Below are 18,033 nucleotides of genomic sequence, written 5' to 3'. Positions count from 1 at the left end.
GGGACACAGGATGGACCCGAGGGACCCAGGTGTCCCCACGGGACCCAGATGTTCTCAGGAAACCCAGGTGTCCCTAAGGGACCCAGATGTTCTCAAGGGACCAAGGATGGACCCAAGGGACCCAGATGTTCTCAAGGGACCAAGGATGGACCCAAGGGACCCAGGTGTCCCCACAGGACCCAGATGTTCTCAGGGAACCCAGGTGTCCCTAAGGGACCATGGATGAACCCAAGGAATCCAGGTGTCCACACAGAATCCAGATGTTCTCAAGGGACTCAGGTGTCCCTAAGGGACCCAGATGTCCTCAAGGGACCAAGGATGGACCCAAGGGACCCAGGTTTTGCCCACAGAACCCAGATGTTCTCAGGGGACCAAGGATGGACCTAAGGGACCCAGATGTTCTCAAGGGACCCAGGTGTCCCTAAGAGACTCAGATGCTCTCAAGGGACCAAGGATGGACCCAAGGGGCCCAGGTGTCCCCACAGGACCCAGATGTTCTCAAGGGACCAAGGATGGACCCAAGGGACCCAGATGTTCTCAAGGGACCAAGGATGGACCCAAGGGGCCCAGGTGTCCCCACAGGACCCAGATGTTCTCAGGGGACCCAGGTGTCCCTAAGGGACTCAGATGTTCTCAAGGGACCAAAGATGGACCCAGGTGTTGCCAACAGAACCCAGATGTTCTCAGGGGACTCAGGTGTCCCTAAAGGACCCAGAAGATGCTCAGGAGACCCAGGATGGATCCAAGGAACCCCAGTGTCCCCCAGGGGACCCAGATGTTCTCAGAGGACCCAGATGTCCTCAAAGAATCCAGGTGGCCCCCACAGGACCCAGATGTTCTCAGGGGACTCAGGTGTCCCTAAAGGACCCAGATGTGCTCAGGAGCCCCAGGATGGGCTCAGGAGCCCCAGGCTGATTCCAAGGAACCCAGGTATTCCCCACAGGACCCAGATAAGGAGGGGCAGGTGTCCACCATGGGTCCCAGATGTTCTCAGGGGACCCAGGTGTTGCCCACAGAACCCAGATGTTCTCAGGGGACCCAGGTGTCCCTAAGGGACCCAGACGTTCTCAAGGGACCAAGGATGGACCCAAGGGACCCAGATGTTCTCAGGGGACCCAGGATGGATCTAGGGGACCCAGACATTCCCCCCATTCCCAAGGGACCCAGATGCTCCCCCCAAGTGTCCCCCTCCATCCCCAGAGGACCCAGCTGTGCCCCAGAAGACCCAGATGTTCCCTCAGCCATCAGACCTGGAGCAGGAGGTGGTACTTGAGCACCCGCTGCATGGGCACCATCAGGAGGTCCCTCAGGGAGAAGCGCCCATTGTTGGCTCGTTGGGAGCACTCCTAGGGGTCACAGGAGGTCATGAGGGTCATAGGGGGTCACAGGGGGTCATGGGGGGTCATTAGGGTCATGGGAGGTCATTGGCGTCACGGGGGTTGGGAAGGTCTGGAGGACACGGGGGTCACCGTGAGACTGGAGGGGTCAAAGTGGTCGTGGGGGGACACAAGGTCATGAGGGATGGAGGGGACATTGAGGGTCTGGGAGGGTTCCAGGGTCACCAGGGGGGTCCCAGGGTGGGTCAAGGTGTCCCCATGGAGGAGAACCAGGTGTCCAGACCCACCTTCACCTTCAAATAGAGGTCGTGGGTGGAGGTTCTGGGAGGGTTGAGGACATCGAGGGGTTCAAGGGGAGTTGGGGGAGCAAAGAGGGGACCCCGGTGGCCGGACCCCACCTGGAGCTTCATACGGAGATCGGTGTTGGTGGCGAGCTGGTCAAGGCGCCGGGCGGCGGCTTCCACCTGGCTGCAGTAGCGGCCGTAGAGCAGGAACCTATGGGATGGAGACCACCCGAATCCACCCGGATCCCCCCAAAACGGGGCCGGGATCGGCCCCGAACTGAGCCAAAACCACAGCAGACACCAAAACGGACCTCAATTTGTACCCAGAATGGAGTCGGCCCCAAATAGATGGGATTGGAGATGACTTTAAACCCAAAAAGGACAGAATTGACCCAAAATGTGGCTGAAATCTGTCCAAAATTAGACCTGAAATGGGTGGAATTAGACCCAAACTGGGGGGAATTGGACCCAAAATGGACCTGAAATGGGTGGAACTGGACCCAAAATGGACCTGAAATGGGTGGAACTGGACCCAAATTGGGGGGAATTGGACCAAAAATGGACCTGAAATGAGGGGAATTGGACCCAAAATGGACCTGAAATGAGGGGAATTGGACCCAAAATGGACCTGAAATGGGTGGAATTGGACCCAAAATGGGGGGAATTGGACCAAAAATGGACCTGAAGTTGGACCTGAAATGAGGGGAATTGGACCCAAAATGGACCTGAAATGGGTGGAACTGGGCCCAAAATGGACCTGAAATGGGCGGAATTGGACCCAAAATGGACCTGAAATGGGTGGAACTGGGCCCAAAATGGACCTGAAATGGGTGGAATTGGACCAGAAATGGACCTGGAATGGGGGGAACTGGACCCAAAATGGACCTGAAATGGGTGGAATTGGACCCAAAATGGACCTGAAATGGGTGGAACTGGGCCCGAAATGGACCTGAAATGGGTGGAATTGGACCCAAAATGGACCTGAAATGGGTGGAACTGGGCCCAAAATGGACCTGAAATGGGTGGAATTGGACCCAAAATGGACCTGGAATGGGTGGAATTGGACCCAGAATGGACCTGGAATGGGCGGAACTGGGCCCAAAATGGACCTGAAATGGGTGGAATTGGACCCAAAATGGACCTGAAATGGGTGGAACTGGGCCCAAAATGGACCTGAAATGGGTGGAATTGGACCCAAAATGGACCTGAAATGGGTGGAACTGGGCCCAAAATGGACCTGAAATGGGTGGAATTGGACCCAAAATGGACCTGAAATGGGTGGAACTGGGCCCAAAATGGACCTGAAATGGGTGGAATTGGACCAGAAATGGACCTGGAATGGGGGGAACTGGACCCAAAATGGACCTGAAATGGGTGGAATTGGACCCAAAATGGACCTGAAATGGGTGGAACTGGGCCCGAAATGGACCTGAAATGGGTGGAATTGGACCCAAAATGGACCTGAAATGGGTGGAACTGGGCCCAAAATGGACCTGAAATGGGTGGAATTGGACCCAAAATGGACCTGGAATGGGTGGAATTGGACCCAGAATGGACCTGGAATGGGCGGAACTGGGCCCAAAATGGACCTGAAATGGGTGGAATTGGACCCAAAATGGACCTGAAATGGGTGGAACTGGGCCCAAAATGGACCTGAAATGGGTGGAATTGGACCCAAAATGGACCTGAAATGGGTGGAACTGGGCCCAAAATGGACCTGAAATGGGTGGAATTGGACCCAAAATGGACCTGAAATGGGTGGAACTGGACCCAAAATGGACCTGAAATGGGTGGAACTGGACCCAAAATGGACCTGAAATGGGTGGAACTGGACCCAAAATGGACCTGAAATGGGTGGAACTGGACCCAAAATGGACCTGAAATGGGTGGAACTGGGCCCAAAATGGACCTGAAATGGGTGGAACTGGACCCAAAATGGACCTGAAATGGGTGGAACTGGACCCAAAATGGACCTGAAATGGGTGGAATTGGACCCAAAATGGACCTGAAATGGGTGGAACTGGGCCCAAAATGGACCTGAAATGGGTGGAACTGGACCAGAAATGGACCTGAAATGGGCGGAACTGGGCCCAAAATGGACCTGAAATGGGTGGAACTGGGCCCGAAATGGACCTGAAATGGGTGGAACTGGGCCCGAAATGGACCTGAAATGGGTGGAATTGGACCCAAAATGGACCTGAAATGGGTGGAACTGGACCCAAAATGGACCTGAAATGGGTGGAATTGGACCCAAAATGGACCTGAAATGGGTGGAACTGGACCCAAAATGGACCTGAAATGGGCGGAACTGGACCCAGAATGGACCTGGAATGGGCGGAACTGGACCCAAAATGGACCTGAAATGGGCGGAACTGGACCCAAAATGGACCTGAAATGGGTGGAATTGGACCCAAAATGGACCTGAAATGGGTGGAACTGGACCCAAAATGGACCTGAAGTCACACCCAACCCAGACCTGAAATGCACCCCAACTGCCCCCAAATGGACCCATTATTGCCCCCAAATGAACCCTAAATTCCACCCATTGCCCCCAGGACCCTCCAGGACACCCCCTGCCCCCCTCCTCAGGGTCTTCCAGGACCCCCATTGTCCCCCATTGACGCTCCCATTGCTCCCAATGCTCCCCATTGCCCCCCATTGCCCCCAGGATCCCCCACTCATTGTTCCCATTGCTCCCAGAACCCCCCATTGACCCCTATTGCCCCCCCATTGACCCTTATTGCCCCCCAATGCACCCCATTGTCCCCATTGCCCCCATTGACCCTTATTGCCCCAATGCACCCCATTGTCCCCATTGACCCCCATTGATCCCTATTGCCCCCCATTGGCCCCATTGACTCCCATTGACCCCTATTGCCCCCCCATTGACCCTTATTGCCCCCCAATGCACCCCATTGTCCCCATTGCCCCCATTGGCCCTTATTGCCCCGATGCACCCCATTGTCCCCATTGCCCCTCATTGATCCCTATTGCCCCCCATTGACCCCTATTGCCTCCCATTGACCCTTATTACCCCCCAATGCACCCCATTGTCCCTACTGACCCCCATTGACCCCAGAACCCCCCCACTGACCCCTATTACCCCCCAAGGCACCCCATTGTCTCCACTGACCCTCATTGACCCCAGAACCCCCCCACTGACCCTTATTGCCCCCCAATGCACCCCATTGTCCCCACTGACCCCCACTGACCCCAGAATCCCCCCATTGACCCCCATTGCCTCCCTTTGACCCTTATTGCCCCCCAATGCACCCCATTGTCTCTACTGACCCCCATTGACCCCAGAACCCCCCCACTCACCCCTATTACCCCCCAAGGCACCCCATTGTCTCCACTGACCCCCACTGACCCCCACTGACCCCCACTGACCCCAGAACCCCCCTATTGACCCTTATTGCCCCCCATGCACCCCATTGTCCCCACTGACCCCCACTGACCCCAGAACCCCCCCATTGACCCCTATTGCCTCCCTTTGACCCTTATTGCCCCCCAATGCACCCCATTGTCCCCACTGACCCTCGCCCCCCCCAGCGTCCCCCATTGCTTCCAGGACCCCCCCCAAACTCCCTCCCTGCCCCTCACCTCTCCTTGTAGGCGAGGAAAAGGGGGGGCAGCCCCCGCGCCCCCCCTGTGCCCCCCAGCGCCCCTCGAAGCTCCACCAGGAAGAGCCGGTGCAGCTGCAGCAGCTCCTGGGAGGGGAGGGGGGGGTTGCTGGGAGCACTGGGACAGCTACTGGGAGAGCTGGGAGGGGTTACTGGGAGCACTGGGAGGGGCGTCTGGGGGATATGCAGTTACTGGGAACACTGGGAGGGGTTACTGGGGGAGATGCAGTTACTGGGAGCACTGGGAGGGGTTACTGGGAGCACTGGGAGGGGTTACTGGGAGATATGCAGTTACTGGGAGCACTGGGAGGGGTTACTGGGAGCACTGGGAGGGGTTTCTTGGGGGAGATGCAGCTACTGGGAGCACTGGGAGGGGTTACTGGGAGATATGCAGTTACTGGGAGCACTGGGAGGGGTTACTGGGAGCACTGGGAGGGGTTACTGGGGGAGATGCAGTTACTGGGAGCACTGGGAGGGGTTACTGGGAGCACTGGGAGGGGTTTCTTGGGGGAGATGCAGTTACTGGGAGCACTGGGAGGGGTTACTGGGAGATATACAGTTACTGGGAGCACTGGGAGGCGTTACTGGGAGCACTGGGAGGGGTTACTGGGAGCACTGGGAGGGGTTTCTTGGGGGAGATGCAGTTACTGGGAGCACTGGGAGGGGTTACTGGGAGATATGCAGTTACTGGGAGCACTGGGAGGGGTTTCTTGGGAGATACGCAGTTACTGGGAGCACTGGGAGGGGTTACTGGGAGCACGGGGAGGGGTTACTGGGAGCACTGGGAGGGGTTTCTTGGGAGATATGCAGTTATTGGGAGGAGTTACTGGGAATTATACAGTTACTGGGAGGTATACAGTTACTGGGAGCACTGGGAGGGATTTCTTGTGGATATAGTTACTGGGAGGACTGGGAGGGGTTACTGGGGGATATGCAGTTACTGGGAGCACTGGGAGGGGTTCCTGGGAGGGGTTCCTGGGAGATATACAGTTACTGGGAGCACTGGGAGGGGTTACTGGGGGGTATGCAGTCACTGGGAGGGGTTACTGGGAGCACTGGGAAGGGATGCTGGGGGAGATGCAGTCACTGGGAGCACTGGGAGGGGTTACTGGGAGGGGTTACTCGGAGCACTGGGAAGGGATGCTGGGGGATATGCAGTCACTGGGAGCACTGGGAGGGGTTACTGGGAGGGGTTACTGGGAGCACTGGGAAGGGATGCTGGGGGAGATGCAGTCACTGGGAGCACTGGGAGGGGTTACTGGGAGGGGTTACTGGGAGCACTGGGAAGGGATGCTGGGGGATATGCAGTCACTGGGAGCACTGGGAGGGGTTACTGGGAGGGGTTACTGGGAGCACTGGGAAGGGATGCTGGGGGAGATGCAGTCACTGGGAGCACTGGGAGGGGTTACTGGGAGCACTGGGAAGGGATGCTGGGGGAGATGCAGTCACTGGGAGCACTGGGAGGGGTTACTGGGAGGGGTTACTGGGAGGGGTTACTGGGAGCACTGGGAAGGGATGCTGGGGGAGATGCAGTCACTGGGAGCACTGGGAGGGGTTACTGGGAGGGGTTACTGGGAGCACTGGGAGGGGTTACTGGGAGCACTGGGAGGGGTTACTGGGAGGGGTTACTGGGAGGGGTTACTGGGAGCACTGGGAGGGGTTACTGGGAGCACTGGGAGGGTTACTGGGAGCACTGGGTCACCTCGATGTTGATGAAGATGCTCTCCAGGTCCTGCGGCTGCAGGAAGTGCCGCAGCGGCCGCAGGAAGTGCTGTGGGTACTGGGGTTACTGGGAGCACTGGGAGGGGGCACTGGGGGAACCCCTCCCCGTGCCCCGGTCCCAGTGTCCCCTTGTCACCTTCATCGCCAGCTCCATCTCTGTCCCCAGTGTCCCCCAGTGTCCCCACATTCCCCCATGTCCCATCATGTCCCTAACGTCCCCCCTGTCCCCCAATGTCCCCCCATTCCCCCCATGTGTCCCCCAATGTCCCTAAAGTCCCTCATGTCCCCAACATCGTACCGTGTCCCCAATGTCCCCGTGTCCCCTTATTTCCCCAGTGTCCCCCATTCCCCATATTCCTCATTGTCCCTCTTGTCCCCATCGTCACCCCAATGTCCCCTTATTTCCCCCCATTCCCCATATTCCCCTGTGTCCCCCAATGTCCCCAACATCCCTCCTTGTCCCCAATGTCCCCCATAATCCCTGCATGGCCCCAATGTCCCTTTGTCCCCAATGTCCCCCAAATCCATTCCCCATATTCCCCTGTGTCCCCCAATGTCCCCAATGTCCCTCCTTGTCCCCAATGTCCCCCATAATCCCTCATGGGCTCAACATTCCTCATGTTCCCAATGTCCCCCTTTGTCCCCAATGTCCCCCAAATCCATTCCCCATATTCCCCCGTGTCCCCCAACATCCCCAATGTCTCCAATGTCCCCAATGTCCCTTTGTCCCCAATGTCCCCCAAATCCCTGCATGTCCCCAATGTCCCCCCATTCCCCATATTCCCCCGTGTCCCACCATGTCCCCAACGTCCCTCCTTGTCCCCTTTTCCCCCTTGTCCCCAATGTCCCCCATAATCCCTCATGTACTCAATGTTCCTCATGTCCCCAATGTCCCCCTTTGTCCTCAATGTCCCCCAAATCCCTGCATGTCCCCAATGTCCCCCCATTCCCCATATTCTCCCGTATCCCCCAATGTCCCCAACATCCCTCTTTGTCCCCTTGTCCCCAATGTCACCCACAATCCCTCATGTGCTCAACATTCCTCATGTCCCCAATGTCCCCCTTTGTCCTCAATGTCCCCCAAATCCCTGCATGGCCCCAATGTCCCTTTGTCCCCAACGTCCCCCAAATCCATTCCCCATACTCCCCCGTGTCCCCCAATGTCCCCAACGTCCCTCCCTGTCCCCTTTTTCCCCCTTGTCCCCAATGTCCCCCATAATCCCTCATGCACTCAACATTCCTCATGTCCCCAATGTCCCACTTTGTCCCCAATGTCCCTCAAATCCCTGCATGTCCCCGATGTCCCCCCATTCCCCATATTCCTCATTGTCCCTCTTGTCCCCATCGTCACCCCTTGTCCCCTTATTTCCCCAATGTCCCCCCATTCCCCATATTCCCCCGTGTCCCCCAATGTCCCCAACGTCCCTCCTTGTCCCCCTTTTCCCCCTTGTCCCCAATGTCCCCCATAATCCCTCATGTACTCAATGTTCCTCATGTCCCCAATGTCCCCCAAATCCATTCCCCATATTCCCCTGTGTCCCCCAATGTCCCCAACATCCCTCCTTGTCCCCAATGTCCCCCATAATCCCTCATGTGCTCAACGTTCCTCATGTCCCCAATGTCCCTTTGTCCCCAATGTCCCTTTGTCCCCAATGTCCCCCAAATCCATTCCCCATATTCCCCCGTGTCCCACAATGACCCCAATGTCTCCAATGTCCCTTTGTCCCCAATGTCCCCCTATTCCCCGTATTTCCCCGTGTCCCACCATGTCCCCAATGTCCCCAGTGTCCCCAATGTCCCTTTGTCCCCAATGTACCCCCATTCCCCATATTCCCCCATGTCCCCCAATGTCCCCAATGTCCCCAATGTCTCCAATGTCCCCAATGTCCCTTTGTCCCCAATGTCCCCCCATTCCCCATATTCCCCCGTGTCCCCCAATGTCCCCAATGTCCTTTTGTCCCCAATGTCCCCCAAATCCATTCCCCATATTCCCCCGTGTCCCACCATGTCCCCAATGTCCCCAATGTCCCTTTGTCCCCAGTGTCCCCCAAATCCCTGCCTGTCCCCAATGTCCCCCCATATTCCCCCGTGTCCCCAATGTCCCCAATGTCCCCACCTGGCAGATGGACTCGAGGGTCTCCGTGTACCTCTCCTCCGTCTGCCTCAGCTCCTGGAGGCAGCAGAGCCTCCGGTCCAACCCCACCTTCTGCGGGGACACCAAAATGGGGGGGGGGGGGACACCCCCAGAAATGGGGGAGGGATCCTCAGACTTTGGGGGAACACAGATATTGGGGGGGGTCCCACATACGGGGTGGGGGACCCAGAGATTAGGGGGGGGACACCCAGATATTGAGGGGGGGACCCAGACATTGAGGGGGGGGACACCCAAAAATGGTGGGGGGGGACCCAGAAATTGTGGGGGGGACCCAGACTTTATGGGGGGACACCCAGAGATGAGTGGGACACAGAAATGGGGGGGGGGGGGCAACACCCCCAGAAATGGGAGAGGGACCCTCAGACTTTGGGGGAACACAGATATTGGGAGGGGTCCCAGATATGGGGTGGGGGACCCAGAGATTAGGGGGGGACCCAGACATTGAGGGGGGGGACACCCAAAAATGGTGAGGGGGACCCAGAAATGGTTGGGGGGACCCAGACATACAGAGGGACCTAGACGTGGGGGGGCACCCAGAAATAGTGGGGGGGACCCAGGCATTAAGGGGGACCCAGACATTAGAGGGGGACACAAAAATTGGGGGGGGGGAACCCCAGACAGTGAGGGTTCCCATACATTGGGGAGGGGGGGGGTCCCAGACTTTGAGGGGAGGACCCAGAATTTGGGGGGACCCCCAGATATTGGTGGGACACAGAAATTGGGGGGGGGAACCCCAGACATTGGGGGGGGTCCCAGACATTGGGGGGGGTCCCAGACATTGGGGGGAGGACCCAGAATTTGAGGGGACCCCCAGATATTGGTGGGACACAGAAATTGGGGGGGGGAACCCCAGACATTGGGGGGGGGTCCCAGACATTGGGGGGGGTCCCAGACATTGGGGGGGTCCCAGACATTGGGGGGGGTCCCCAGACTTTGAGGAGGGGACCCAAATATTAGGCAGGGTATCCCAGACATGGGGGGGGACACCCAGAAATGGGGGGGTGGGGGGGTCCCAGATATTGGGAGGGACCCAGACATTGAGGGGGGACATAGACAGTGGGGGACCCAAATACCGGGGGGAACCCAAGGGGGGGGGCACACTCAGATATTGGGGGGGGGGGAACCCAGAAATGGGGGGACACACAGATATTGAGGGGAGGGTCCCAGATATTGAAGGGGACCCAGAAATAAGGGAGGCACCCAGAAATGGGGGGGGGGGGTCCTAGATGTGGAGAGGGACACAGAAATAGGGGGGAGACAAAACCCAGATATTGGGGGACACCCAGACATTGGGGGGGGGGGCAGATATTGGGGGGGGCTCACCCAGAAATGGGGGGGGGTCCTAGATGTGGAGAGGGACACAGAAATGGGGGGGGACACAACCCAGATATTGGGGGACACCCAGACATTGGGGGGGGACACACAGATATTGGGGGGGGGGGGGGACCCCAGACATTGGGGGGTGTCCCCACCGTGGCCGGTGGGACCTCCACCCTCATGAGGTCCTCGTAGATGTCATCGCCGTCGTCCCCTTCGGCCTCGACGCAGTCGTAGAGGTCATCGTCCTCCTCCGCTGTGTCACTGCGTGGGGACAGTCCGGACCCCCCCTGTACCCCAATATCCCCCACCCCACCCCCCAGGGCCTCCCCACCCCCAAATACCCCCAAGTTCTCCTCCAGACCCCCTTTAATAGCCTCAATTGCCCTTAATTGCCCCCCATTACCTCAGAACCCCCTTAATTGCCCCCCCAGGTACCCCTCTAATACCCTTGATAGCCCTTAATTGCCCCCCATTACCTCAGAACCCCCTCAATTGCCCCCCAGGTACCCCTCTAATACCCTTGATAACCCTTAATTGCCCCCCATTACCTCAGACACCCCTCAACTGCCCCCCAGGTACCCCTCTAATACCCTTGATAGCCCTTAATTGCCCCCCATTACCTCAGACACCCCTCAATTGCCCCCCAGGTACCCCTCTAATACCCTTGATAGCCCTTAATTGCCCCCCATTACCTCAGAACACCCTCAATTGCCCCCCAGGTACCCCTCTAATACCCTTGATAACCCTTAATTGCCCCCCATTACCTCAGAACCCCCTTAATTGCCCCCCAGGTACCCCTCTAATACCCTTGATAACCCTTAATTGCCCCCCATCACCTCAGATACCCCTCAGTTGCCCCCCAGGTACCCCTCTAATCCCTTTGATAGCCCTTAATTGCCCCCCATTACCCCAGAACCCCCTCAATTGCCCCCCAGGTACCCCTCTAATACCCTTGATAGCCCTTAATTGCCCCCCATTACCTCAGAACCCCCTTAATTGCTCCCCAGGTACCCCTCTAATACCCTTGATAGCCCTTAATTGCCCCCCATTACCTCAGAACCCCCTTAATTGCCCCCCAGGTACCCCTCTAATCCCTTTGATAGCCCTTAACTGTCCCCCAATACCACAGTTACCCCTCTAATATAATTTATACCCCTCTATTACCCCACTGATACCCCTCTAATACCTTTTAAACCATTTAATTGCCCCCCCCGTACCTCAGGCACCCCTCAATCACCCCAAGGTATCCCCCAGATACTCTTGATACCCCTCAATTCCCCTCCCAATACCTCAGATACCCCTCGATTCCCCCCCAGGTACCCCTGTAATACCCCTGATAGCCCTTTATTGCCCCCCCCGATGTCCCTCATTCTCCTCTATTCTCCCCCAATACCCCTCATGGACCTTCTTTTGCCCCCCGACACCTCCCAAGTACCCCTCTAATACCCTTAATACCCCCCTATTGCCCTCCCGTACCCCTTCGTGCCCCTCTGTTGCTCCCCAGTACCCCCTCATACCTCTCTATTGCCCCCCAATACCCCTCTGATACCCCCAAATCCCCCTCGATAGCCCTTATTAACCCTTTACACACCCAAGTACTCATCGAATACCTCTGCTACGCCCCTGATGCCCCTTCTTACCCCCCCACGTGACCCCAAATACCCCCCTACTGACCCTCAATACCTTCGTAATGCCCCCCGCGCCCCACTAAACCCCCCTATCCCCCCAATACCACCCCCCCAATATCTCTTGGCACTCACGCAGTACTTCTCAACCCCCCCAATACCCCCCCAATTCCCCATTATCCCCCAATTCCCCCAGTTCTTCCCAACACCCCCCTAAAGCCCCCCCCCTAATGTGCCCCCAGTCCCCCCCTAATGCCCCCCCAAGGCTCCCTGGCACCCCCTGGTACCCCCCAGGACCTCCCTGCCGCTCCCCCCAACTCACTCGATGAGGTCAGAGAGGCCACTGTAGATGTCCTCATCCCCCACGCATTCCTCCGTTGGGAAGGGCCTGGGGGGGGGGGGGGCAAAACCAGCCTGGATCCTTCGGGGACCAAACATCTGGATCCCTTGGGGACCAAACATCTGGATCCCTTGGGGAGCAGGCACCAGGATCCTTTGGGGACCAAACATCTGGATCCCTTGGGGAGCAGGCACCTGGATCCTTTGGGGACCAAACATCTGGATTCTTTGGGGACCAAACATCTGCATCCCTTGGGGACCAGGCACCTGGATCCTTTGGGGACCAAACATCTGGATCCTTTGGGGACCAAACATCTGCATCCCTTGGGGACAAGGCACCTGGGTCCCTTGGTGACCAAACATCTGGATCCCTTGGGGACCAAACATCTGGATCCCTTGGGGAACAGGCACCTGGGTCCTTTGGGGACCAAACATCTGGATCCCTGAGGGACCAAACACACGGGTTGTTCATGGACCAGCCCTCGGGGACCGGACCCCTGGGTACCTTGAGAACTGAACATCTGGATCCTTTGGGGACCAAACATCTGGATCCCTTGGGGAGCAGGCACCTGGGTCCCTTGGGGACCAAACATCTGGATCCCTTGGGGAGCAGGCACCTGGGTCCCTTGGGGACCAAACATCTGGATCCCTTGGGGACCAGGCACCTGGATCCTTTGGGGACCAAACATCTGGATCCCTTGGGGAACAGACACCTGGGTCCCTTGGGGACCAAACATCTGGATCCCTTGGGGAGCAGGCACCTGGGTCTCTTGGTGACCAAACTTCTGGATCCCTTCGGAACCAAACATCTGCATCCCTTGGAGAACAGGCACCTGGATCCCTTGGGGACCAAACATCTGGATCCTTCGGGGACCAAACATCTGCATCCCTTGGGGACCAAACATCTGGATCCCTTGGGGAGCAGGCACCAGGATCCTTTGGGGACCAAACATCTGGATCCCTTGGGAACCAAACATCTGCATCCCTTGGGGACCAGGCACCTGGATCCTTTGGGGACCAAACATCTGGATCCCTTGGGGAGCAGGCACCTGGATCCTTTGGGGACCAAACATCTGGATCCCTTGGGAACCAAACATCTGGATCCCTTGGGGAGCAGACACCTGCATCCCTTGGGGAGCAGGCACCAGGATCCCTTGGGGACCAAACATCTGGATCCCTTGGGAACCAAACATCTGGATCCCTTGGGGAGCAGACACCTGCATCCCTTGGGAACCAAACATCTGCATCCCTTGGGGAGCAGGCAACTGGATCCTTTGGGGACCAAACATCTGGATTCTTTGGGGACCAAACATCTGCATCCCTTGGGGACCAGGCACCTGGATCCTTTGGGGACCAAACATCTGGATCCTTTGGGGACCAAACATCTGGATCCCTTGGGGAGCAGGCACCTGGGTCCCTTGGGGACCAAACATCTGCATCCCTTGGGGAGCAGGCACCTGGGTCCTTTGGGGACCAAACATCTGGATCCCTTGGGGAACAGGCACCTGGGTCCTTTGGGGACCAAACATCTGGATCCCTTGGGGAACAGACACCTGGGTCCCTTGGGGACCAAACATCTGGATCCCTTGGGGAACAGACACCTGGGTCCCTTGGGGACCAAACATCTGGATCCCTTGGGGAACAGACACCTGGGTCCCTTGGGGACCAAACATCTGGATCCCTTGGGGACCAGACATCTGGATCCCTTGGGGAGCAGACATTTGGGTGGCTTGGGGACTGGACAACTGGGACCCTCAGGGCCCAAACATCTGGATCCCTTGCACTCACGTGAAGCCTTTGCTCTGGGCAATTGGGGTCCAGGAGAGCGCTGAGAGGGTGTCAATCACCTGGGGACAGAGAGGGGGACATTGAGAGGGAGAAGGTGGGAGGTGGTGTCACCCCCTGCTCTGACCTGGACGCCTGGGTCCCACCTTGCCGAAATCCTGGACGTCAAAGAGGTCGAAGGCGCCGAAGAGCCGGTGCTTGGGGAGCCCAAACTTGTCGGTGCAGGCAGTCAGGAAGGTGCGGATGTTCCTCAGGCACAAGAACTGTGGTGGCACCGTCACCGTCACCCCATCAGCACCCCCACCATCACCATCTTTGTCACCACCGCTGTCGTCCCCATCAGCACCATCAACCCCATCCTCTTGCTCCGTTTGTGACCACCATCCTCAACACCGCTGATACTGTCACCCCATCATCTCTGTCACCAACGCTATCATTGTCACTGTCACCTCCATTATCAACGTCACCAACGTCATCACTGTTACCCTCAGTGGCGCTATCGTCACCATCATTATTGTGGTCGTGGTCATTGTCACCGCCGTGGTCGCTGGCACCATCGTCGTCCCCATTGGCACCATCATAGTCACCTCCATCATGCCCAACGTCATCGTCATCACCATCACTGTCACCTCCATCATGCCCAACGTCATCGTCATCACCATCACTGTCACCCAATCATTGTCACCACTACCATCATCAACCCATTGTCAACAGCATTGGGTACCACCACCCCCCATCGTCACCATCGTCCCTATTGTCACCATCATCATCATCATCATCCCCGTGGACATCACCGTCACCCCTGCTGTCACCACCGTTGTCCTTGCTGCCATTGCCACCACATCATCCCTTTTGGTGACAGTGACGATGACGGTGACCGCATCACCCCCACTTTCACCATCCATCATTGTCACCACCACTCCTGTTGTCATCATCTTTATCTTCCCCCGTGGCTCCGGCGTCACCACCACCACCACCATTGTCCCCATCCTCATTGCCACCACCCCATTGTCATCACCCTCATTCCCTCATCATTGTCACCGTCATCCCCACTGTCACCGTCCCCACCGTTGTCCCCACCATCACTGCCATCACCCTCCTTCTCACCAGCCCTGTCACCGTCATCGTCATTCCCAACCCCACCGGTTGCCCCACCCCAGGGCAGATCCTCCTCTAAATGGTATTGACCACCACCACCACCACTCCCGATGGGACATTTGGTCGCACCTGTGACATCTGGGGACGAGGACAGATGTCTCGGGGGGGTACGGCGCGGGGCAGGAGGGCGTTGAGGAGGTGGCAGAGCAACACCCCGTCCCTCAACGCCTGCGCCAGGTCCCACACTTGTCCTTCAGGGCTGCTCGCCCGGTGTCCTGCCGGCAGGACGCGGGCGGCCACCAGCCAGCGGGCACATTGCCGCCACGCTTCCATGGCACCTGCCGCCTGGAGGAGATCCTGGTGGGGTGGGGTCTACCGGAGGAGCCGATGGAGATGGCGTCCTGGTGGGACTGCTTCTGGGAGGAGCTGATGGAGATGAGGGCTTGGTGGGATTACTTCTGTGGAGGAACCGATGGAGATGGTGTCCTGGTGGGATGGTGTCTACTGGAGGAGCCGATGGAGATGGCGTCCTGGTGGGATCACGTCTGGGGAGGAGCTGATGGAGATGAGGGCTTGGGGGGATTACTTCTGTGGAGGAACCGATGGAGATGGCGTCCTGGTGGGATGGTGTCTACTGGAGGAGCCGATGGAGATGGCGTCCTGGTGGGATCACGTCTGGGGAGGAGCTGATGGAGATGAGGGCTTGGGGGGATTACTTCTGTGGAGGAACCGATGGAGATGGCGTCCTGGTGGGATGGTGTCTACTGGAGGAGCCGATGGAGATGGCGTCCTGGTGGGATCACGTCTGGGGAGGAGCTGATGGAGATGAGGGCTTGGGGGGATTACTTCTGTGGAGGAGCCGATGGAGATGGCGTCCTGGTGGGATGGTGTCTGCTGGAGGAGCCGATGGAGATGGTGTCCTGCTGGGATCTCGTCTGGGGAGGAGCCAATGGAGATGGTGTCCTGGTGGGATCACTTCTGGGGAGGAGCTGATGGAGATGGTGTCCTGGTGGGATCACTTCTGGTGAGGAGCTGATGGAGAAGAGGTCCTGGCAGGATGGTGTCTGCTGGAGGAACTGATGGAGAGGAGGTCCTGCTGGGATCACGTCTGGGGAGGAGCTGATGGAGATGAGGTCCTGGCAGGATGGTGTCTGCTGGAGGGACTGATGGAGATGAGGTCCTGCTGGGATCTCGTCTGGGGAGGAACTGATGGAGAGGAGGTCCTGCTGGGATCTCGTCTGGGGAGGAACTGATGGAGATGAGGTCCTGCTGGGATCTCGTCTGGGAAGGAGATGATGGAGATGAGATTCTGCTGCGAATGCTCCTGAGAAGGAGTCGATGGAGAAAAAGCCCTGGTGGGATGTCTTCTGTGGAGTAGCCAGTGGAGATGGGTCTTGGTGGCAGCACTTCTGGGGAGGAGAAGTAGGAGGTGAAGTCCTTCAATGGAGCCACATCTGATGAGGTTCTGACAGCAGTGAGGCCTCGGCGGGACCGCGTTTGGTGAGGAACTGATGGAGGTGAAGCCTCGTTGGGATGTCTTCTGCTGAGGAGTTGATGGAGCTGAGACCTTGGCCGCTTCTGAGGAGCCTCTTATAGCAACAGGGACCTTTCCTCCCCCAGGAACCACCACGTCTGGGGAGGAACCGGTGGCGATGGGGCCCCACGGCGCAGCCGCCGGAGGTGAGAAGCGGTTGATGTTGGTCTCCTTCCCACCACCGCCACCACCACCACACGCAGAGGAGACCACGTGGCGCGGGGTTCCTTCTCCCTGGTGCACCCACCTCGGGGGAGGCTCTGGTGGCCCCGGAGACCCCCGGTGTGGGCAGGAGCGGTGGTGGGGCCCAGCTGGGCCTTGGGGGTTCGTAGGGTGCCGGAAGCCAACGGTGCCGCGGCTGCGCCGTGGGGGACCGCGGGGGCCAATGGGAACCGTACGGCACCACCCGGATGCTGAGGACCTTCCCACCACAGCTTCTGTGGCCGGGGAGGAGCTGCCACCACGGGGGGCCCCCTGTGGTCCTGACCTCCAGTGGTGGTGGGAATGAGGGATCCATGGGGAGATCTGGGTGTCCAGAACCCATGGTGGGGGAGATCCGAATATCCAGGACCCATGGTGGGGGAGATCCGGGTGTCCAGAACCCATGGTTGGGGAGATCCAGGTGTCCAGAACCCATGGTGGGGGAGACCCGGGTGTCCAGAACCCATGGTGGAGGAGATCCGGGTGTCCAGAACCCATGGTGGGGGAGATCCGGGTGTCCAGAACCCATGGTGGGGGAGATCGGGGTGTCCAGAACCCATGGTGGGGGAGACCCGGGTGTCCAGAACCCATGGTGGAGGAGATCCGGGTGTCCAGAACCCATGGTGGGGGAGATCCGGGTGTCCAGAACCCATGGTGGGGGAGATCCGGGTGTCCAGAACCCATGGTGGAGGAGATCCGGGTGTCCAGAACCCATGGTGGGGGAGATCCGGGTGTCCAGAACCCATGGTGGGGGAGATCCGGGTGTCTAGAACCCATGGTTGGGGAGATCCGGGTGTCCAGAACCCATGGTGGGGGAGATCCGGGTGTCCAGAACCCATGGTTGGGGAGATCCGGGTGTCCAGAACCCATGGTGGAGGAGATCCGGGTGTCCAGAACCCATGGTGGAGGAGACCTGGACACCGAGAACCCATGGTGGATGAGACCCGGGTGCCAAGAACTCATGGTGGGGGAGATCCAGGTGTCCAGGACTCATGGTGGAGGACACCCGG

At 58.3% G+C, this 18,033-nt stretch overlaps 1 protein-coding gene across 1 annotated transcript in view; it reads right to left on the bottom strand.

The window, feature by feature from the left end:
* Positions 1-15,621, bottom strand: part of VAV1 (vav guanine nucleotide exchange factor 1) — a 32,571-nt gene extending 16,950 nt beyond the window's left edge. The window contains exons 1-10 of the mRNA XM_054051779.1: positions 15,418-15,621; positions 14,337-14,453; positions 14,194-14,252; positions 12,389-12,454; positions 10,594-10,702; positions 9,083-9,172; positions 6,947-7,015; positions 5,225-5,331; positions 1,736-1,832; positions 1,251-1,346 (exon numbers count right to left, since the gene is read on the bottom strand). Coding sequence (XP_053907754.1) covers positions 1,251-1,346; positions 1,736-1,832; positions 5,225-5,331; positions 6,947-7,015; positions 9,083-9,172; positions 10,594-10,702; positions 12,389-12,454; positions 14,194-14,252; positions 14,337-14,453; positions 15,418-15,621 — 1,014 coding nt within the window. The remainder of the gene's footprint in view (positions 1-1,250; positions 1,347-1,735; positions 1,833-5,224; positions 5,332-6,946; positions 7,016-9,082; positions 9,173-10,593; positions 10,703-12,388; positions 12,455-14,193; positions 14,253-14,336; positions 14,454-15,417) is intronic.
* Positions 15,622-18,033: the final 2,412 nt, after the last annotated feature.

This window comes from Cuculus canorus, chromosome 30, assembly GCF_017976375.1.
Source record: "Cuculus canorus isolate bCucCan1 chromosome 30, bCucCan1.pri, whole genome shotgun sequence".
NCBI lineage: Eukaryota > Metazoa > Chordata > Aves > Cuculiformes > Cuculidae > Cuculus > Cuculus canorus.
This window is presented reverse-complemented; position numbering and strand designations above follow the sequence as displayed.